A 23,616-nucleotide genomic window follows, 5' to 3' on the forward strand; every position below is an offset into this window, starting at 1 on the left:
TTTTTATGTTAAATGCAGTACCTGTGAGGGTTTCTGGATAATATTTGCATTGTTTTGTGTTGCTGATTGATTTCCAGTAATAAATATATACATACATTTGTATTAAGCATATTTGCCCACTCCCATGTTGATAAGAGTATTAAATACTTGACAAATCTCCCTTTAAGTTACATTTCGAACAAATAAAAAATGTGATTAATTTGTGATTAATCACAATGAATTTTAAACGATTGACAGCCCTAACAGAAATTGAGAGAAATTGATCTGGCTTATCTTCCACATTATTACTGTCCACTAACTGAAAAATAAACACTTCTATGAATGTAGTTTGAATACAATATTGGTCAGAATGTTTAGAAACCCCATTATTAACCCGGTTTCCTGGTTGTGATGTTGTCCTGATGGCAGACTGTACCTGATTACACCGTGTTTTAAGCAGTTATGCTAAGTGAGTAGAAAATATTGTATACTGTTTAACAAGGAATAGATGAATTGAAAAACAATGAATGTGGTTTCAAACCGTATATTTCAGACATGAAGATTTAACTGTACAATTATATAGAATAACTCCAAATATGTTTTTTGGTGCAAAACTAGCTTTGCATTGAAAGTTTGGCGTCATTTCAAGTTTTAAATAATAGTAATAATAACAACAGTGTAATAAGTCATTCTTTTAATTGTGTAGCACATAAAACCAGGTTTACAAAGTGCTGTGCAGAGAGAGAAAAAGATAAAAGACGATGAGATCATAAATACATACAAAGAGCACACAAAATGCATGACAAATAACACTGTGTACAAGAATGAAATAAACGTGAGCAAAAGTACAACTAATGAAAAGCGTCATTGTGGGTTGGCTGGACTGTCCACAACGAAGGAAACACTCTACTGCCTACTGCTTAGAAAAACAAATCAAGTGTATCAAAAAATAATGGCATGATTCAAGACTTTTCAAGAAGTAGAGAAAAGGATCTGATGGGAACCGTCATCATTTTGGAGAGTAAAATGTATTACAAGTATATTCAAATTGGAATGCATAAGATTAATAACAATACTAGGTTATACCTACACAGTTCTTCAATTTGTGTTTGCAGCATATGTCATTGTTTGTGGTCTATACTGTAGTGGTAGTGTAAAATAGTTGGTCTTGACCTTGGAAGCAGTAGTGGAAGTAATAATCTTAACTCAAGGTCCACTTACTATCTTTTTTCTGGAGCTTCCTGAGTCTTCCTCAGCGGAGAGAGCTTGCCCAATTGTCATTTTGCCTGTATATGAGCATATGGGCGAAGCTGGCAACTGGACCTTGAGCTGATTTTTTTTTTTTTTTTTTAAAGGGGTCAGTTCACCCAAATAACAGAAAAAAAAACATATTTGCTCACTTAGTAGTTTTGGTTTTATTAGTTCAAGTTTTGAGATATCCATACCTGAGATTTCCGCCTCCATCCCAATAACAATTGAGGGGAATAGAATCTTGTGTACGGTGCCGTACAGCCTTGAACATTTCAACAGTAACATCTCCTTCCTGAAGCAACGTCCCAGTCACTCTGGATAATCAACACACTTGCTGTAAACAGGTTTCACTAAGAATATTTCTCTGGTAAAATGTAGGTGTAATAAAAACTGCAAGGTCTTAGCCAGAGTAATCTGGACACTGTTACTGGAAAGAAACGTTGCTGTTGAATTTTTTCAGATGTAATATTTCAATGCTGTGAGCACCAAATTCTACTTCTATCCATTTTATTCGGGTGGAGGCAGAAATTTAGAAATGTAGGCCAGAAACCATTACAGGACAGTGAGAAGTTTTTTTTTGTAATTTGAGTGAACCGTCCCTTTAAAGGAACAGTGTGTAGCATTTAGGGAGATCTATTGGCAGAAATGGAATATAATATCAATAAGTATGTTTTCGCATCGGCCACCGTAATTCTCCTACACGCTTGGCACACGGGAGAACCTTCAGTTGGTTGCATTATGCAACCTCACCACTAGATGCCCCTGAATCCTACACACTGCACCTTTAAGTTGAGGTCAATCAAGTGTAGGCCTATCTAGTTAATTTGAGGATAATAAAATGAAGTCACGAAGATAAAAAGGGGGATTGTTTCAAAATGATACAAATTTACATAGATCCATTGCATACAAAAGGTAAAAAATATAAGCAGAGTGATTAACTGCTACTATGCACCTACACTAACTAAAAACAAAAAATAAAAAATAAAAATATAAATAGACATGATCATTTCTTGAGTTCATCTAAAATGTCTCCAGTGGTACCGACCTTGTCTGTGCTGTGGTTTGTCCATTTTATAAGTTGTTAAAACATCATGAAGCGTACCAATACCGTACCCGGAACTGCTGTTCCTAATGGTTGTTGTTGTTGTTGTTCATCTTTCGGCTGCTCCCCTTAAGGGTCACCACAGCGGATCATTGATCACATTGATTTGGCATAGGTTTTACCCTGGATGCAATACATGTTCTGGTGGTGGGAGGAAACCGGAGAACCCGGAGGAAACGCACGCAAATACAGGGAGAACATGTAAACTCCACACAGAAAGGGATCGAACCTGGGACCTTCTTGCTATGAGGCGAAAGCACTAACCACTGCGCCACCGTGCTGCCCAAATACTGTTTCTAATGGCATGATTAAAAAAAAAATACTTTTTTACACCTATGATGACATTTGATGCCACGTAGGGTGTGACTACCGTCCATCACTTAGACACTTACAGCCATTTTGAAAAGAAACACTAGATTCCTGATTGATGCTCTCTTTGACCTCCATGGGGAGGGAGTCAAAGAGATGATCCTCCAAAATCAGGCAGCTCCTGCGCAGCAGGCCGCACTGACCGAGCTGAGCCGGGAGACGATCCAGACAGTTTCCCTTCAGTTCCAGATGTGTCAGCTGCGAGAGTTGGCCGATTTTCTCCGGAATGGAGGAGATACAGTTGTGGCTGAGACATAAGGTCCTCAGTTTGTTGCACTTGAACAGTTGCTTGGGAACTACCTCGACTTTGTTGCCAGCAATGGCAAAATGTTGGAGGTTCTGCAGGAAGCCAGCCTCCGGTGGTATTACCGCTATAGAGTTGTGGCTAACATCGAGGTACCTCAATTTGAGAAGGGTGAATAACGATGCGGGTAGGGACTCAAGCTTGTTGTGTGACAGATAGAGCGACTCAAGGTTTTTGACGTGGCTAATTGACAACGGAATGGTGATGATCTTATTGTGCCAAAGTTTGAGGCACGTCAGTCTCTTGAGGTGCTGAAAGCTGATGATCTCCTCTATGGTGCGGATGTTGTTGGATTTTAAATCCAGTTCCTGAAGGTTGTTCAAACTGAAAATAGCGTGGGGGATTCGCTCCAGCTCACAGTTGAGAAGCTCCAGTTCGGCGAGATTCATTATTTTCTTCAAACTATTCAGCACTAAGAGTTTCGTACCGTCATTATGAATGACCAACTTGATCAGATGCGGAGACAGATCCGTTATGTTTGTAGGGATCTTTGTGAGGTTGCTTTTGAGATGCAGAGTATGTAAGTGCCTGAGGTCTCGCAGAGACTCGAGTCCGATCATTTTGTTGTTTTCAGAGTTCAAGTTACCAACCAAGTACAGCTCCCTTAAATTCTTCAACAAGTAAACCCAGCTTGGAATCTCAGCGACATCTGTAAATTTGACATGAAGGCACCGGAGTTGGTCGCGAAGAAAAATGAAAGCAGTCTGTTCAACTTTGGCTGGACAGTGATAGAAGTGCAGCTCCTGGAGGTTTATCATTTGTGAGATCTTCGCTATTATCCTGGCCTCTGGGATTAATTCTAACTTGAGGATTTCCAAATCAGTGAGATCAAACACAGCATCTGGCACTCCGGAGAGCATGAAAAGATGGAGCTCCAACTTCTCTTGAGGATTGCGAGTCACATGCTGCCGCAACTTCTCAAAGGTCCACTCGTGGTTCAGGCTGATCTCCCGAAGTTTGTTCTCGCTCACCTCAGAGAGAAAGACACCAAAACGCTTTGAATACAGCTGGTCGTACTGATCGACCATGTGGAGGAGGAACGCAAAGTCATTCTTAACATCTGGAATGTCACTGAAGCTGCTCTCCTCTCTGACTTTTTCAAAGGAATACTCCTTAAGTGGTCGCCGAAAAAGCCAGAACAGTGTGTATATGCAGATTATGCCATAAACGCATATGAGAGCAATATAACTAACGAGGAGTTTCTTTAACATGAATGCCATGTTGTGGGTACAATGGAACTTGCTGTATCCAGTCAAATGCTTTATATCAGGCTCACACACGTGGTCGAAATCTATAGAGGCGACAAACGTCATCGTGTAGCACAGGATCAAAATGAATTTGACCGTTTTGATGACTGTCTGAATGGCATACAGCCTGTAAATCAAGTCACTGTCTTCCACATGGGCACGGAATTTCCGGACTTTTTCAAACAGGGCTTTTGCTTGCTCGCCATCTTTCTTGTCCAGTATGGTCATGGCGGGAACTTCACTCACGAGCTTTTCAGCCGAAAACGTGACGCCAGATTTAGTCAGCATTGGGGTGGACTGGTTTGGACTCCCGTCCTCGCTGCACATGGACATATGCTTCAGGAGGGAGGAGGCACAGGCCAGTCTCTGCTTGTTCTCCTCCGAGTCCTCGCAGGCGGTCTCGGACAGTGCTTTGGTAGTCCAAGGCGATTCGAAACATTTCCCCAGTATGGAAACAAAATGTTCTATTTTGGAACTTGTCTTTGGGTACTTGAACCAGAAGTTGCTACTGACCATTAATACAATAGTGTGGATTAGAGCGAGGTACGGGAAATATTTGGAATACCAAGGAAGGGCAACATGGTAGCACATCTGGTTGACAAAAACATACTGCTGAAAATCCAGCCTGGTCCTGACACCTGTTGGCTGAGGCTGCCCAAAAGTACCCGACTGTGTAAAGGGAACTGTAGGGGCGATGCTATCAGGAGGCCTTTTAGCCATTAAAGGAGCGGCCTGCTCTCCAATGGCGCTTTCTTTGTTCCATAAACTGTCAGCTGTCTCCGGGGGTCGGGGTCCTGAGAAGCCCCCGGCCTCCTCGGGATTTTGTTCCAGAATGGGAAGACAAACCACTTGATCCTTAGTTAGCTGCATCGTTCCAGAAAATATGGCCAACATCAACATGACAATACCAAGATAATCCATGAAGACATCCCACCATGGTTTCAGTATTCGATAGGTCGGCTGAATGTCATTCAGGGAGGCTACTTCTGTGAGGGTGAACATTCCTGCAACAGAGAATAGGAATTAACATCATGACAAAAAGTATACATAATATAATTGGTATCCCAGTAGATTTTTTGTTTTATGGAATTTCAGACTTGTTGAATTGCTTCCTCATAGCCTCCCCCGGTGTGCATAATGGACCCAGGAAAGGAAAGTTATGTATATATATAGCCACCTTGCTTTCACATATAGACTCGCCTTTCTGCTGTAAAGTATGTGCTTTTTGAGTAAGGTTAAATTTCTATATGAATGCACCCTTCATCCTCTTATTCATGCCAAATGGGACTGTAATCTTCTATTTTCAACAAAGTTTTTTAGCTGTGACCAGCAGGGTGTACAAGTTATTTTTGGAGAACATTAATTCATGAAAATAATCCTGTGTCATTGCAGGGAAAAGCTTTTATCTTAGCTTAGCTCCCTAACAGTATTTAGATACTTGTACGGGTACTGCTGACGACACACAGGGTAAAACTAATGCTGTGTTGTGGCAGTCCCTGCCTACTTAAAATCTTAAAATTCCATGTTTACCACCAGAAATTTGCTCTTGGGTTGGTGAATATGTGGTAAACATCATAAAATTCTGGCAATTCCATAATACCTGAATTTACAGAGTTATCTCTTTTCACTTCCATAAATGATGGACAACTGCAAAAAATGTTTTTTACCAGTTTAATGATAAATATATCTATATAACCTCAATTTGTCTGTCACAATGCTGTATTTGCGAATGACATTTAAGGGCTGTGTGGTGATAAACATATCCAGGCTGCTAACACAACAGAGTTTATGTCTGGTCATAATCCTGTTTACAGCCTGCTGTGGCTTGCATATTGATCCTGTTCATGTGGGACACACTGAGTGACCAGAAAAATAGAAATGTACAGGGCCCTGTAATCCAATTGCGTCTTGGAATAAATCCATGCCTTTTGATATTCTCACATTTTGTTGATTACTGTAGTTTGTGGTGTTGTTGGATTACTTTAAACTCTAATGTGTTTCTAATATTTAAAGCTGCAGTCGGTAACTTTGAGCAAATATGATAAACATTTGTTTTTATAAAACGGTCACTATTTCATGACAGTAGTGCATGAGACAGAAAAAAAAAAAAAAAATCATGTTCCTCTACGTCCTCCTAGTGCTCCTAATGGCATCTGCAAAATTTGCAAGAGACTGCGCCCGAACCAAAACAGTTAGCAACCGCCTTTTTTAAAGACGTATAAAAGCTTCAAAATTCATGAGTGGGGTATTTACTGATGCATTTTATGTCGGAGGACAAAACATTAAAATCTTTTAAGCGTGTTTTAACTACAGACCTTTTTTTAGGCATCTAACTTAAAACCCATTCAAATAACCCATTGACTTCCAGACGAGGGAACCGAAAGTGTTAAAACGCTAACTCATTTCCGGGTTTTAGGACTCATTCCTGCACCACTCTATTAGGAACATTAGGAGAACACAGAAGAACATTATTTTTTTTAACAGATTATCTGTCCCATGCGCTACTATCAGGATATATTGACAGTGTTATGAAAATAACTTTTTTAATATTTGCTCAAAGTTACCAACTGCAGCTTTAATTTTCTACATTTTTTTAGTAAAATAGCATTTACTGTATTTCTATTTTTCTGATCACTTAAATATCATGTGGTGGAAATGATATTTCCTATCTTTACTTGCTGATGAGGACTGGGAGGACACACTACTGTCTGTGTCCTCCAATGTTTAGGCAAGGCCACATTTCCATGTCACATTTAGAGGAGGCTCAGAGAGAACAGCGCTGACAGATTGTTATGGATTCAGAGAGGACACTGCCCTTGAACTGGGGCACACCATGCACACATGTTGTCTGCAGAGAAAGTGCATGCCATGTGCAACACAATGCAAATGTAGTCTGAATCATATTATATATAAGCTATATATATCTACATAGGCCTACGTGTTTTCCGTTTAGGCTATTCTAAAAAAAGACATGAAATAGTACAAAACAATATCTGTGCCACCTTTGTGTCTGAATTCTATTGTGTGTGTGTTGAAAGCATGAAGGTCACTATTTCCACCGAGGCTGCAGAGCAGAGCAGAGCAGAGCAGGGTGAGACCGGCTACAGAGCAGCGAGACGCATCCATGGACAACAAAACAAGAGGTGGACTGATGTCCGTGAAGCCTTAAACGCAGCACCGCTATCTTGGTTTCGTGAGAGAAAATCACGACGCGTTCAAATCACATTAGTGCACTAAATTCACCGCTATTGTCACTAAACGCTATGTACAACCTGCTAACCCTGATGGGCCAGAACACAGCGGTTATTGTAGACCTTGATCAACCTAAATGAGAACAAGCAGCACAGATACGAACCTTCTTCAGGAGGTCGGGTCCAGTTATGTGGATGGCAGCAGTACCGAGCAACGCCTCTTCTTATAAGCCATGTTCCGCCGCGGTGATGAAGCCGTCCATTCTTCGCATCAGTTCAACCGTTCAACCGTGGGCCTGCTGGCCGGCTGTAAGCAGCTTAGCTGACTGACTACCCCCACTCTCCGCTTCAGATGGTCGGGTCCTCTCTGCCTCTCTGACTGGAGACACAGCAGCCGGCGGCGGCAGCACCAGCTGCTGCTGGAGGAGGTGGACCCGCCGGCTGGATGCTATTCACACGGTCGCCGAGGTTGCTGCTCCTCCTCAATACGTCTCACCATGACTATCAGTGGGCAACAGTTCTGTTGTAATGTGCAGGGTTAAATCTCTCCTGATGTTACACAGGTGTTGTTTTTCCCCCCCACAACAGATATGTAGGCTACTGCATTTGACAGTAGCAGGGGAGATGACCCACTGAAGTTAGGGACCGTCGCAAAAGTGCACAGGCTGTAATTTAAAGTAACATCACATCTTTGTTTTGTTATTAAAAAAAAAAAATACATTTCACCAGAAGAAACAGTCAAGAGACCAGTAGATCCATATTTTTACATAGAGGAGGGAAAATAAAGCCCCGTTTGTCATCAGAGACACAAACTAATTTTATGTTAATTCTTAAGTCTTATTCGTCTTTGCACAATGTCTCATTATTGAACTGTTTCTGCCGTTTTCCTCAATAGCTTTGTTTGTTATTTTGTCAGATAGGCTACTTCAAACCACCTTTTTCTGTTCTTGGTGTCTTTGCACACAATGTAGGCTACATTCCAACCTAAGGGACAACAGTTGAAAATTAGCCATATGGCTAACATTGGCACATTTACAGTAGTGTTGACCAATTTGACCTGTAAAAATAAAATATATAAATTTAAAATAACAAAATGTTACATATTTAACCGAATCCAACTTCCCTTTTAAATTAATTATTATTATGTGTATATTAATGTGTTCCAACGTAATTAGCATTGTTTTTATTACACTTTAACATTTTTTCATTGGTGCCTCATGTGCACATAATAATAGACTAATCTTCTTTGCCTTATTAATCCTCAACAGCCAGCGAGTAATATCTAATCCCACAACACAATTGGAAACATGCCATGTGCAGTGACCTCTTTCAGATATCAAGCAACACAATTTACATTTTTTGTCAATTCAACATTATTACTTTCACCGCACTGCATCACTGATCTGATCAAACAATTACCATTGTTTGTCAAAATCTTTTTTTTTTTTTTTTTTAATTGTGGATGTTAGAACTGTAAGACATTCCAACCTAAGAAATGACATTAACAATTAAATATAATTTTATTGGTCAACAACATAAAAATATTGTTTATAAAAATACATTTTTGTAATAGGCTACATACTTCTTGTGCACATTTCAAGAGCCGAAGAAAAACACCAGTATGACAAAGTCCTTTAAGTTTAATGCACTTTAAATTGCCATCTTTCTACGATACAGAATTTTTTAGCCAAGGTTTTACATGTAAGCCTACTTATGTAAGATATATCCTTTGTTTTTTTGGCATTTCCCCTGCTGCGGTCCATGTGAACTAACAGTCTCTTGAAGAAAATAAAAGTCTTTATAAGGGCAACATAACATACATACAATACAGCATACGTAAGGCTACTGGCCTAGACTTATGAGGTCTTCAGTTTAGATTTACATTCAGTAATCAAATTATATCATGTAGCAGTGACATGAATTGTGCATTAAAAATAAAAAAAGCTTATTGGCTTTCTTGCCGAGAGTTAGATGAGAAGATCACTATCACTACCAGGAGACAGTTAGCTTAGCATCAATACTAGAAGCTAGCCTGGTTCTGCCCAATGATTAAAAAAATCGGCCTGCCAGTACCTTTAAAGCTCACTAATTAAGAGATTCCAGAAACTACACCTGGCCAAAAAATAATCCAGCATGTAACTCCTTATAAAACCATAACTTGCCATTTTTACATTTCGTTTTTTGTGCGGATCAAACAAACAAGTTATAACTTCTTAATTAGTTAGCTTCAGACGTGCTGATAGGAGTATTTTTTTTCACCTATGGACAGAGCCAGACTAGCTGTTTCCTATCACTTCTAGTCTTTGTGCTAAGCTAGGCTAAGCTAATCACCTGCTGGCAGTAGCTTTATGTTTAACGTACAGATAAGAGATTTATGTCAATTTTCTCATCTTACTCTCAGCATGAACTATTCCTTTAAGGATTTGTGGCTGGATATGTCAAAAGTGAAAATCAACAGAACAAGCATTCCTGTTGCAGCCACACTATATGTGACAATATATGTATAAGTACTTTTCCCTCTGTCGAGGATATTGGAAAAATAATTTTCTTACCTGGTAACTTTGGTATTTTTCAACCTGGACCCTATTTTCCCATGTTTTTGTGTCTAACTGACAAATAGCGACAACAATTTCTGAAATTGGTTCAGTATTGAGGGAGAGCGATGTAGACGGCAGCTGCTCACGGGCTGCATTATAGTGTGATTGGGGCAAGCTGACACAGTCATTTACGTCCACTAAAAGTGCTTGTTTTTGACATGACAGGCTCTGATTGTTATTATAAATGTCTGACAACATTATAGTAATGTCAATGAGGTGACGCGTTGCCGGAGGAAAACGGTGTAATAGTGGAATACATCCATGGTGGAAACGTGAGTACCAGCCGGGTAGAGTTTGTTGTGTTATCTAAAAGATTTTCAATGTCATGGCTGAATATTTAGATGATTTCCACAATGTGGATGAGGTCTTTGAATTCAATGGCAGGCCATATTTATTTGAGCCACAGTATACGGATATTCAGATTTCACAACGAGACTTCTCCTTAAGCGGGACTTGGACACAATATCAAACAGACTGGGTCAAGCGAAAGGTACAACATTTTATTTCTCTGTAGAGTCCTTTCCACAATGTTATCAGACTCTTATAATAATAATCTGAGCCTTTCAGTGGCAAAAACGAGAACATTTAGTGAACGTAACGTTACAGTGATGCTGCTCACTTGCCCTCGCAATTTCAAAAATTGTTGTCCCCATTAGTCACTTAGAAACAAACGCATGGGAGAATAGGGTCCAGGTTGAAAAAAATACCAAAGTTACGCTTCAACAGTATAGTCTAATACTTAAGTATGGTAATGAGTTCATACAAAACAAATGCTCTGAATTGACAGACAGAGCAAACAGCAGGCACTGTGGCTACAATAAGGCATCTCACTCAGCCTTCATTTGGTCCCTGACATCAGAAGGCAGAGTTTCAAACAGTGCGTCTTCCACTATAAGGCCACTGCGCTTCAAAGCACGACAGCAACCGAGCTCTTGCGGCAGAACCTCAAAGTGGTTGCATTTGAGGTCCAAGTATGTCAGTAGAGCTAGGTAGGAGATTTTTGGCGAGAGTATGGACAGAGAGTTTTTGCCCAGCTTTAGTGTTTTGAGCTTTTTGCAAAAGAAGAGCTCATCTGGTAGATTTTCGATTTTGTTACAGGTGACAGAGAAATACTGCAGACTCTGAAGGACCCCAATTTCTGGAGGGATGAATCGGATGTCATTGTTTGACAGGTCCAGGTAGCGCAGCTTGTTGCACAAGAACAGGTGCGAAGGCAATATCTCGATCTTGTTGTGGCTGAAGTAGAGGCGCTCTAGGCTGCCGAGCTTCTTGATATGCTCTGGGATGTACATGATACCATTGTACCAAAGTTTGAGGCAAGTGAGTTTTCGAAGATACTGGAAGCTGATGATCTCCTCTATTGAACGAAGGTTGTTCTCTTTCAGGTCGAGCTCTTGCAGATTCGTAAGGCTGAAGATTGCGTGCGGGATGCGCTCCAGATCACAACGCACTAGCTCCAGCTCGATCAGGTTGTTCATCTTTTTCAGGTTGTTGGGCATTACTAGCTTAGTGCCATCGTTGCGTAAGTACAGCCGCTGCAGATGACTTGAGACATCCACTATTGACTGGAGTATCTTTGTCAAATTACTCTTAAGGGATAGAGTTTTCAAACACTTCAGCTCCCGCAGCGACTCAAGAACTATATTTTTGGAGGCATCGAGGCTTAGAGACCCGGTGAGATAGAGCTCCTCTAAGTTGCGCAAGCCATACATCCAGTTTGGAAGTTCCCTGTTGTCATCGAATTTCACACGAAGCACTTTCAGGTTCTCTTTGAGAAAGGAGGTAGCTGTTGTGTGCAACTTCAAAGAGCATTGGTAAAGCGACAGCTCCTGAAGGTCTTCAAGCTGAGAGATTGAGGCAGGGATGGTGGCATTGTTGATGATCTCTAGCTTGAGCGACTGCAGCTCCGTCAACTCAAAGACAGTGTCGGGTAACCCAGGGAGCATGAACAGCTGAAGTTCCAGTCTGTTGTTGCTGTTAGTCTGCAGCCTCTGACGCAATTTCTCCGCGGTCCACTCATGGTTGAGGTTGAGCTGTTTCAGTTTGTTCTCGCTGACCTCGGATAGAAAAACTGCAAACCGTTTAGAGTACAGCGGGTCATACTGATCGATCATGTGCAGCATGAAAGCAAAGTCGTTTTTGACGTCCGGGATGTCACTGATGCCCGTTTCCTGTCGCACATACTCAAAGGAGTATTCTTTCAGTGAGCGGTAAAACAGCCAGTAAGAGGTGTAAAGGCTTGTTAATCCATAGACGGCCACTAAACACAGGTAACAGTAAGAGAGCTTAGAAAACAGATGAGCCATTGTGTGGTTACATTGAAAGTCTTTGTAGCCCGTCATGTCCTGGATCTCAACTTCGCATCTCACACTATTCCGCACTTCTTTCACTAGAGAACTATTGTAAGCGATGATCAGAAGGAATTTAAACACCTTGAAGACTGTCTGCCGAACGTACATAAGATAGAGGATGTCTCCTTCCTCGACGTGTATACGGAACTTCTTCACCTTTTCAAAAAGAGCTTTAGCTTGCTCGCCCTCTTTTTTATCAAGAACGCTTGCTGATGGCTTGTCGACTACAATCTTTTCCGGGATCGACCGGAGGGACTGTGTCTTCTCCAGACTTCCTTCTCCAGGAGACACGGTGATGTTGGACTTAAAAGAGGCACTCTTTTTATGGTCCTTTTCTTCAGGATTTTCTCCGGACACCTCCGACAAAGCTCGCGTGGTCCAGGGAGAGTCGAAGCACTTGCCAAGCATGGAGATAAAATGCTCTATTTTAGAACTCGAGCCGGGGAATTTGAACCAGAAGTTGCTACACACCATGAAAATGAGTGTGTGTATAAGGACCAAATAAGGGAAGTACTTGGCATACCAATGCAGAGCCTTCTCGTAACACATCTGATTGATGAAACTGTACTGTTGAAGATCCAGATCGGTTTTCAGGCCTGTCATTTCGCTTGGTACGGATGAAATATTGGATTGCAGGGGTAACAGTGACTTCACTTCCACTTCACTTGTGTTCTCCGGTACTCTCTTAGGAAGGCATATGATTTTATCTTGCATTACCTAAAACGAAATATAGGGGGAAAAAAAGAAAGATAAGACAAACTTATAGGACATCATCTCACCAATGCCCATACCAGTGGAGCACCTTGCATTACTTTAATGCAGCACTGTCTTTGGTCTGAATTTTCACAGCTGGATTTCCCCTGGAGAAAGTCAACTTGTTGGCCATGTGTATGCAAAATCACATGGCCAAAGATCACCACACATCATATTTAAAATAATTGAACACGTTAACGCATATTAGTTTTAATGCCAATAATTTGTTTAACGCATTAACGCAACTTGCTAGAGTGAAGATACTGTCATCACATGAAACTGAAAACCTAAAGAATCCATTGGTACCAACCGTGTCATACTAGCTTGTCATGAAGGAGGGTAAATAACGCTCCAAACTGTCATGGACATTATCAAAGGGGTCCCCTGACCTCTGACCTCAAGATATGTGAATGAAAATGGGTTCTATGGGTACCCACGAGTCTCCCCTTTACAGACATGCCCACTTTATGATAATCACATGCAGTTTGGGGGCAAGTCATAGTCAAGTCAGCACACTGACACACTGACAGCTGTTGCTACCTGTTGGGCTGCAGTTTGCCATGTTATGATTTGAGCATATTTTTTATGCTAAATGCAGTACCTGTGAGGGTTTCTGGACAATATTTGTCATTGTTTTGTGCTGTTAATTGATTTCCAATTATTTGCCCACTCCCATGTTGATAAGAGTATTACATACTTGACAAATCTCCCTTTAAGGTACATTTTGAACAGATAAAAAATGTGTGATTAATTTGCGATTGATTTGCAATTAATCGTGATTAACTATGGACAATCATGCGATTAATCGCATTAAATTCTTTAATCGATTGACAAACCTAACTAAAACTAATACAAAGTATCCTCCAGAAGCATTTGACTATTAAAATCGGACACATTTGTGCTGTAAGGAGATGCTGTGCTCTCACTACAGAGCCTGTTCTCTTACTGAGCCTTGAGCCCCAAACACATACACCCACACACATATACAAAAAAAAAAAAAAAAATTAAGGAAGCAGAGTATTGCATCATCATAAAATAAGTAAGAAATGCTTCCCCAATAAGGTCGGGGTAGGAGAGAAGTCTGTTTACTGACCTAAGTTGAAGAATTACTGTGTGTTTGGTCACACCACTCAGGCTGAAAAGAACGCCCTTAAGAGAGTCATAAAATAATACTAATCATTGGTTCATGTCTCTCCAACATTGAGCCTCTCTACACTAGGGATACTCAACTTGCTTTGCCAGGGGACCACCTTTGCAAAATGAGAAGAGGCCAGGGGCCAGTTAAAGCTACAGTTGGTAACTATAATAAAAATAACTTTTTGCTCCAACTGTCACCATATCCTGAGTCGTGAGCTCGTGAACTCTGATCAAACGGTCAAACTAGGCAGCGCTGGTCAAATATGAATCCCGATTCTGTTACTGTAATGCCTATTTCTCACCTCAAGTGTTTTCAGAAACATTATTTTAGTGAACTGTTTAGCTGTAATAAGAGGATGTTTGCTCCAACAGGTGGGCAGTGCTTGGTTTTGGCTCAACTGTTTTCAACCGTAGACTGTATATAAGAAGTGGATGTAGGCACAGTGACGTCACCCATTAGTTTGTTTTTCTGCAACCAGAATTGACACGGTGGAGCTAAGTTCAATCGAATGCTCAATAAGACATTTTTAGGCGACCAAAAACGTTATAATTAATTTTCATGAACTGAAAAGTCTTGTGACAGCGCACGGGATATCCATATTGTGTTTACTTTTGGATGGACCAGGGACAGCATGTCAATATACGCTTGTTCAAAATAAACTTTTTTCACTGGAAGTTAGGTTTAGGCAACACAACTACTTAGTTAGGGTTAGAGAACAGTCGTGTTTGACGTTAACTTAATTTACTAGCAACTCACGTGACTCACAGGGCTGACGATACCGTTACGAGTCACATGACTAAAGACTGACGTGACAAAATAAGTCAACGTTACTTTTAGTTTCATTCGGGACACGAACACTGGTCACCTGGTTGAAAGTCTTGTGTTTGTTTGTTAGAGATAATGGGTTTCAGAGCTCAGTGGTGCTGTTGTCACGTTGGGTCTGAAAGGACCGTCAGTCAGTGAGAGAACGAGATAGAAATGGAGAGATTCTCAAGCAGAGGCAAAAAATTAATGAAGGAATGAATGAAAACTGATGAATATTAGTCTATGACAGACATTCACACAAAATAACGCCAGACCGGTGAATTACTCTGTAGCTATTCTTTCCTCAGAATTAAAAGTTCGATTAAAAGTACTTAAGATAAAAATGCTGTTGCAGTGTACTTATTATTTTGCTATTTTGATTCTTTAAAGGTCACCAGAATGCAGGAAACAAATTCATTTTTGTGATCTCAAGGTTGGCAAATATGATAATGCATCGACTCATTGCCCATGAAGAGCTCCATAACTGTGCTAATGGTAAATAAAGTAACATGTATACAAGGATTTACGGTGACCAGGCTATCACAGTGCATATAAACTGTTTTCTGATTACATGTGTAACCTCATTTCTCCTGGTTTACTGAGTGCTTGTAAACTAACTGGATATTGGCTAAAAGTAGTTGACATCAGTAAACATCAACTTCCTTCAGTGTTCACTGTAAATAATGAAAAACAGCCGCTTCACTCAGGCAATAACAGGAAATGGGCACTTTAATTCAATGGTCGCAGGCCTGAAAGGGAGACATTTTGTGCACTTTGTTTAGCTGTCTGATACTAAACTCAGCACATTATAGTGTCAGATGATCTGAAACTATTACAGTATGTAAATGTAAACAAACTACATTAGTGAAGAGTGAATGCAAAAGGACATTATTACTATAGTAAGGGCAATGCAGCCGTGATGCAGCACATCACAGACTGAAATGCCAAGTCAGGTCTGCTGGGGTCTCTGCAGAGCTGATCTGCAGAATGTTACAGTCTCTCTCTGTATTTCTCCCTCCAACTCTAAATGCAGGGGATACTTTGTGAGGCAATGAAGTAATTACACAAAACGGCATGTTGATAATGTTCTGACTTATCATGTAAACTTGGCTACATAAATAATTATCAAGTCAATTTACCAGCTATTTGATCATGTCCAAACACTGTTATAGTGAGAGTGGGAAACAATGGCTGCTCCCACACTGATAAATATCCTGTTAAAAGAGTTTTTCTAAAAAAATGTTTTGGTATAATTTCCAGGATTTACACTACAGAGTATTACATGGGCCAAAAAACGGTCCTATTTTACACAAAGAGAGAAGTTAAGCGCCAGGCCACAGGAGTTTGGAATCTTGTGTTTACTAAAAGAGGGCTGGGCGGGTAAATGTTTCCACTGGTAAACTCCTGTTGGGATGAATGCTTCCTTTGCTGCACGCAGTCACGGTTGTAAAAGCAGGGAATTTGTGCTTTTGAGCTGGTGCCAAATGCAGGAGGCAAAGCAGTGATGTTCTATGAGAGAGCCTATAGGTTTGCTCTAGTGAATTAAATTACTCTACAACTCCTTTTATCTCGTAAACATGTTGCCGTTTGAACTCATGTTTCATTAGCGCGCATTAGCTGCATTTTTCCCTCACTTTCAAAGAGATGGTTACAGTTGGGAAGTGGAAACACAAGCCATTACAGTACTAAATCTTATGCAACACATGGAGGTAAAGGCTGTACATTATGGTGAGAGATTGTTACTGACCTGAAGAGTGCATCCAAAGACACCGATCATGAGCATGACTACAGCCAGGTAGTCGGTGAACACGTCCCACCACGGCTTCAGGACTCTGAACGCTGGCTGCTGTTCAGAGAACTGACGGAATTCCATCACAGGAATCATGATGCCTGATAACAAAAGAGTGGAAAATTATCCCACATGACTTTCAATAACAATGATTCTATTTAAATTACAGTACAAAGGATATTCCGGTTTGTAACAATTCACAACAGTCAATTTCTAGCCTTCACTCATATCCCCCTCAACATTGATTGTATAACTTCAATGCTCAATTTTTCATCAGATTGTTTACGCAATTTGTCCAGTACTTTGGTTTATGGCCAAATATCTGCAAAAACGTGTCACATTTCAGTCAGCCTCAGCTGTACTTTGTGTTTAGTGCTAATTAGAAAACGTTAACATGCTCACAAGCTAAGCTAAGATGGTGAACATGTAAACTTTATGGCCAGGACACACTGGATGTGTGAGCAGTGTGTGGCGGCTACCTCGTTGAACTACTGCGTCTCTCACGCGTGTGTTGTCCACACCAGCAGTGTTTCTGTTGCTGTGCTGCTACTGCCAGATCTCTCTTTCTACATATAATTTGTCTTTCATAATGGCCATTTAATTTCATTATTAATGTCATTTATATTTATTTTAGATGGAAAAAGGTTAAGAACTCATTTGTGCTCATTTTTAAATAATAGTAATAATCCACAATTAAAAGACAGTACTGTATTCATTTATGGAACCATGCAAGTCACTGCATTTTCCCCAACACTGTCCTGCAAATATTTCAGAACAAAACCCCTGTGTATGTTAACAAATGAAGGAAATCTGTCCACAGAAAAAAAACACTAACATGCTTTTATTTTTAAACGAAACAGGTAGTGTTGAGTTAAAAGTAATTAACTTTTTCCCTGTCTGTGATGTAATTCTACAAAAATAGACATTGAAACTGTAGTAATGCTGCTGGTATGATGTCAACATACTGTCAAAAGATCATTATCAAAGTCGTTAATAACGCATTAACGCAAATTCGCTTTAACGCCAATAATTTCTTTAACGCATTAATGCAACTTGCGATTTTTAGGCTGTAGCACTCCCACGTTGATATGAGTATTAAATACTTGACAAATCTCCCTTTAAGGGTACATTATGAACAGATAAAAAAATATGCTATTAATTTGCAATGAATCATGATTAACTATGGACAGTCGTTCGATTAATCGCGATTAAATATTTTAATGGATTGACGGCCTTAACCAAAACTAATGACATTTGCATCAACCTCAGCTGTAGGCCCACATTGTGTTTAGTGCTAATTAGCAAACGCTAGCTTGATAACATGCTAAACTAAGAAGGTGAACATGGTAAACATACCTGCTAAACATCAGCATGTTAGCAAGTTAATGTTAGCATAGCTCAAAGTACACCAAATCAGACATGCAAAGAAAACGCCGGTTCTCCTATTCATTTGAATGCGGGTAGTGTGTTTAGGCTGCGGCGGAGGGGACCGCATCAGATGCCGAATAAAAAACGAAGTTGCCTTGGCAAAAAGTTGAAACAGAATCAACTTTTGGAAAAACGCAATCCGACATCACGCTGCGGTGGCCAATTGCAACAGGCGATCAAAGGGCCATTCAAATCAAATGGGTCTATCAAATGAGAGTCACTCAAATGGGCCATTTAAGTGACACTCCCCCACAACCCTGTGCTAATCGCTGCAACACCTGATTTGGTGTGAATGCAGCCTTAGTCTTGTTAAACCTGGACTCCTCTTTTCCCAGAGCGGCTATGAACCTTGATTTTTCACACCTTGTCATCATTGGCATTAGCTAAGTGGAAAATAGAGAGCAGTAACAGAATGTTTCCTCAAACCAATCAGTCCCTCTCTAGTGGAGCTCCAACTTTATACAAATGCACATTAGAAACGTAATTATTTAAATGTCAGTGCCCACAGAAGACTAAATAAATGACTCATTTTGCTTGTGTTTGGACATGAACTTCATAATACCATGACTGACAAAATTGAGTTACACCAGCCCTTTTGGTGTTTACACACAGCATGGTCTTCAAGCTATTAATCTCTTAATAGACTATTAAAATCCTGTCTTGGTTAACAGCTGTAGCTTGAACACTAGTGGTGTATCTGTGATGCAGCTTTCTGCTCACACTCTGTGGTCACCTTCTGTAAAATGCTTACTACAGCTGCAAGTGTTCTATTTCCAATACCGGTCTGGCAGAGGTTTGGCTGCAGTGTCATTCAAATGTTAAAGACCTATGAAAATTCTGTATAAACACTTTTTTGTAGTAAAAACATCTCAGTGTGAAATATATTTAGCATAATTACATCATCATAATGCATTTAATAGGCTGTTGGAAACAATAAAAATGCAAAAAAAATGTAAACTACCGTCCAAACACAAACAAGTCCCATATGTGTCTAAAAGTTTAAGCAGGTATAATGAATAATCTACAAGGTGCCAGACCATAATGTACAGTGTTTTATCATCTGCAGCTCCACGGTGCCAAAGAGACAGGTGCTGTCAATAGCTGAATACATCTACACTCATACTCACACTTCATTATTAATGAGTCTAGCCGTAAGGTAGCGGTGAATAGTTTGCTAAAAGCCCTGGGGCTTTTAGAGAGATCATAGTTTTGATAGTTCAATTAAGTTTTTCACACAAAATGTCTGTATTGATTCTTCCATCTCAGTGTCATGACAACAGGAGGAGCCATTCAGGAGATGTTTACACTGAGCTGTCTACTGACGGGTGATTTTTAAGGGTCAGTTCAGCCAAATTACAAAGAACCATTTTTCTCACTTAGCTCTAGTTGTATCTATCCGTACAGTTTTATGTGCTGAGGTTTGAGATATCCATCTCAATGGAATTTTGCTTCTAGTATTGAAAAATGTTTATTACATTTTTAATACGTCCAACAGCAACATCTGTATCCAGGAACAATGATGTAGTTACTCTGGATTATACGCATTGGAACTACTTTTTAAAGAAAGAAATAGTCCCTATGAAAAATGTTAATTGTGTGTTCTAGAAAGTAACTAAGTACATGTACAAGTACTGTACTTAAAGCTGAAGTAGGCGAGATTGGAGCAAATATGATTAAAAAAAAAGTTATTTTTATAAAACGGTCGCTACATCATGACAGTAGTAAATGAAACAGGTAACCTGACAAAAATAATGTGCCTCTGTGTCCTCCGGTGCTCCTAACGGCATCTGCAAGATTTCACAGACCAGAGGAAAACAAGCAGTAAGAGCTGATCTGAGATCTGCTATTCAGCTGCCGTCTATGAGAGCCGGCTGTCAATCACTCGCGAACTCCGACCAAACGGTCAAACTAGGCAGTGCTGATCAAATATGAATCAATATTATGTTACGTTAATGCCTATTTCTCTCCTCAAATGTTTTCAGAATCATCTTGTAGTGTACTGTTTAGCTGTAAAATGAGAAAGTTTGTGACGCCGCCACCATTGTGAAATTTGGTGAAGGAACGGCAAGTGCCGGTCACATGACTGGAGCACAGCCAATAGGAACGCTCTCTCTCTGAAATGACCCGTTATTGGTCAAAGTCTCCCGTCATGGGCTGGATTTTTTAAAGCCTGAAAACAAAGCGAGGAGGAGGTGCAGAAGTCTAGTTTTCTCTCAGATCACTTGAATTACAATATGCTGAAAGGTTATTATTGAATTTTTGCTCAATGGTGCCAAAAATATACTGCCTACTGCCACTTTAAGTACAATTTTGAGGTACTTGAACTTTACTTGAGTTGGCCTTTTTCTATTTTTGTATGAGCTTTATGCTCACTTACACTTGTACTCCACAAAATTGCAAAATGTAACGTTTTAGTCAATAAAATGTATTTGACATTATAGTTTGTAGTTACTTTGACGATTAAGCTTTTACACACAAAACAAGATAAAAACAAGGGTTCCCAACTTTCCCCACTGTGGACTATTTTGAGACTGAGTTCTTAAAACTTGGGCTAGTAAATTCAAGTAAGAACAATAGGAATTTGACTGCATGTTCCTTTAATCTTTTTTATTAACAGTGTGGATTCATGGAAAATAAAAGTAATAGCACAGAGAAAAAATGCTTTTTGGGTCAGTCAGAATGTGTGTGTGTAGTTTGCATTAGGTAGCCCACTTAGGAAAAATCCTGTCTTTCCACTGGATGAGTCAGCCATTGAGTAGAGAGAGCTGACCGGGCCATATCCTTGTCCCTTCCTGACAGGAAATTTGTCTGAATCCCAGATATCCAAAAACAGACATGTTAGGAACACACCCTGCCCCAGGCACACACAAAGTCCTGTCTCGTTAATAAGGACATAGAGGGGAAAAAAACTACCCGCATTGCAGAAAAAAATACATATCTTGGGTGTTATTATAATGAGGCACACTTTTGTAGACTGCTGAAAAAGTGCAAATAGAGTCAGGAGTGAGTCATCCTGAGATCAGCACTAATCATCAATAAGTCATCCGGTTATAGGAGCTGGAGTTATAACGGTAGAACACTGAGGACACATTTAGGGGTGAGAGTTGGACGCTTTGAACGCGGCTCGGACGCAAACTACTGCGTATAGCCTCTATCCACTATGTCTGTCTGTCTGTCTGTCTGTGAGTATACAGCAGGTAAACTAACGGTGATCGCAGTTAAACTAGTTGGTGAGACGCTCCACAGCGATCACAGATCATACATCGGATCAATACGCTCTATAGTATTATTATGCCTCCATCCTAATAACAGTGTCAGTGGTTTACCTTCCGTTAGATGAGAGCTGGACTTGAGGATGCGAGTGCTCGGCTTTTTATGCGATGAGGTCTGAGATCATGATGTGCGAGGTGCCCCTTCTTCTCCTCTCTGTCCGCCAGCCTTCCTGGATCCTCCTCGTCCAGCCAGAGCAGCATGCAGGCATGTAGCCGACTGTCAGCAGCCACAGCAGGGGCGTGGACTTGTGGAGAAACCCAAAGCAGCTTCTAGACTGCGAGAGACTTCACTGTTTGTGATGAATGCTGTTTATGAGACAGCTGAGGAGGAGGGGGGGGGGGGAGGCCAAAACTGGAGCAATTCGCTGCTAATAATAGACTGCTCACAGAAAGCTATTAGCACCATTATCATTTATGCTCCTTAAATATCTATATTGGCTTCTCATTTGCATGAAACGTTTCATTTTTTTAATGTGCAAGTGTCTTTGAGTTCAAAACAATAAAAGTGTATTTATGCCAAACAGTAGTGGAAGAAGTACTCACATCCTGCACTTAAGTAAAAGTGCCAATATATCAATGTAAAAGCAGCCTACTCAGTTAAAGGTAAAAAATCCTTTAGTCAAAGTCCTACATAAGTAAAAGGACAGAAGTAGCCTATCATCAACAATAACAACAAAATAAATAAAAAATAAGTATTAATTATACTGCAATACAACATTTTAATAGAAATCAACAAGACATAATACTAATATATATAATAATAATAATAATAATTACTATTATTATTATTATTATTATTATTATTATTATTAGCATTTTTATGAACTGACAAATTAATTTGGCAATAAAATAGCAGTATCCTGGGCTGTAATTTTGATTTCTTTTGATTTCTAGGTTTACTATACGTGTATAAATAAATAATATGATAGAAAGATAGATAGAGAGATAGAATCGCAAGTTAATCAGAAATGTTTCATCTGTTCAAAATGTACCTTAAAGGGAGATTTGTCAAGTATTTAATACTCTTATCATCATAGGAGTGGGCAAATATGCTTAATACAAATGTATGTATATATTTATTACTGGAAATCAATTGAAAAATATTGTCCAGAAACCCTCACAAGTACTGCATTTAGCATAAAAAATATGCTCAAATCATAACATGGCAAACTGCAGCCCAGCAGGCAACAACAGCTATCAGTGTGTCGGTGTGCTGACTTGACTATGACTTGCCCCCAAACTGCATGTGATTATCATAAAGTGGGCATGTCTGTAAAGGGGAGACTTGTGGGTGCCCATAGAACCCATTTTCATTCATACTGTATATCTTGAGGTCAAAGGTCAAGGGACCCCTTTGAAAATGGCCATGCCAGTTTTTCCTTGACAAAATTTTGCAAACGTTTGGAGAGTTATTTAACCTCCTTCGCAACAAGCTATGACATGGTTGGTACCAATGGATTCATTAGGTTTTTCTAGTTTCATATGATACTAGTATCTTCATTCTAGCTTCAGGTCGCCAGACTATCACAGGGCTGACACATAGAGACAGACAACCATTCACGCTCACATTCACACCTACGGGCAATTTAGAGTCAACAATTAACCGGAAGGAAACCAGAGAACCCGGAGAAAACCCACGCTAACACGGGGAGAACTTGCAAACTCCACACAGAAGAGCCCCAAGCCAGGTTTGAACCTCTTGCTGTGAGGCTGTGAGGCGATAGTGCTAACCACTGCATCACTGTGCTGCCCCCAAATTCAGCATTTTTTTCTGAAATGTAATGAAGTCTAAAATAGTGGTAAATGGAAATACTCCAGTAAAGTACATGAAGTAAAAGTGCATCAAAATAACACTTAAGCACTTGAGTAAATGCTATTACTTCCCCCCACTGATGACACATATAAAGCTGATATTTCCATCCCCTATATAATATTATAAAAGTTTGTGAATCACTGTCTCCTTCACACTCCACTTTGCCCTCTTGTTCCCTCTGCAGGAGGGCTGAGGCTGTTTTTACAGCTGTTTGGGACTATCACACTA

At 40.0% G+C, this 23,616-nt stretch overlaps 2 protein-coding genes and 1 long non-coding RNA gene across 3 annotated transcripts in view; all 3 read right to left on the bottom strand.

The window, feature by feature from the left end:
• Positions 1 to 658: 658 nt before the first annotated feature.
• On the bottom strand, positions 659 to 8,015 carry lrrc8db (leucine rich repeat containing 8 VRAC subunit Db). The gene is made up of 2 exons (XM_074636520.1): positions 7,608 to 8,015; positions 659 to 5,256 (listed from the first exon to the last, which is right to left on the bottom strand). Exon 2 carries the CDS (start codon positions 5,252 to 5,254, stop codon positions 2,699 to 2,701), a length of 2,556 nt encoding a protein of 851 aa, XP_074492621.1. The 5' UTR covers positions 5,255 to 5,256; positions 7,608 to 8,015; the 3' UTR covers positions 659 to 2,698.
• Positions 659 to 23,616, bottom strand: part of LOC141768337 (uncharacterized) — a 206,049-nt gene continuing 183,091 nt past the window's right edge. Inside the window, exon 2 of the long non-coding RNA XR_012594055.1 lies at positions 659 to 710. This is a non-coding gene — a long non-coding RNA (uncharacterized LOC141768337). The remainder of the gene's footprint in view (positions 711 to 23,616) is intronic.
• On the bottom strand, positions 9,064 to 21,864 carry lrrc8c (leucine rich repeat containing 8 VRAC subunit C). Its single transcript, XM_074636522.1, has 3 exons — positions 21,630 to 21,864; positions 16,834 to 16,976; positions 9,064 to 13,108 (listed from the first exon to the last, which is right to left on the bottom strand). Exons 2-3 carry the CDS (start codon positions 16,969 to 16,971, stop codon positions 10,868 to 10,870), a joined length of 2,379 nt encoding a protein of 792 aa, XP_074492623.1. The 5' UTR covers positions 16,972 to 16,976; positions 21,630 to 21,864; the 3' UTR covers positions 9,064 to 10,867.

This window comes from Sebastes fasciatus, chromosome 5 (genome assembly GCF_043250625.1).
Source record: "Sebastes fasciatus isolate fSebFas1 chromosome 5, fSebFas1.pri, whole genome shotgun sequence".
Classification (NCBI taxonomy): domain Eukaryota; kingdom Metazoa; phylum Chordata; class Actinopteri; order Perciformes; family Sebastidae; genus Sebastes; species Sebastes fasciatus.

Coding starts and splice junctions, on each gene's coding strand:
- lrrc8db (XM_074636520.1), bottom strand. CDS start 5,254: ATGTTCACCCTCACAGAAGTAGCCTCCCTGAATGACATTCAGCCGACC.
- lrrc8c (XM_074636522.1), bottom strand. CDS start 16,971: ATGATTCCTGTGATGGAATTCCGTCAGTTCTCTGAACAGCAGCCAGCG. Junction 13,109..16,833: donor TCTTTGGATGCACTCTTCAG/GTCAGTAACAAT, acceptor ATTTCGTTTTAG/GTAATGCAAGATAAAATCAT.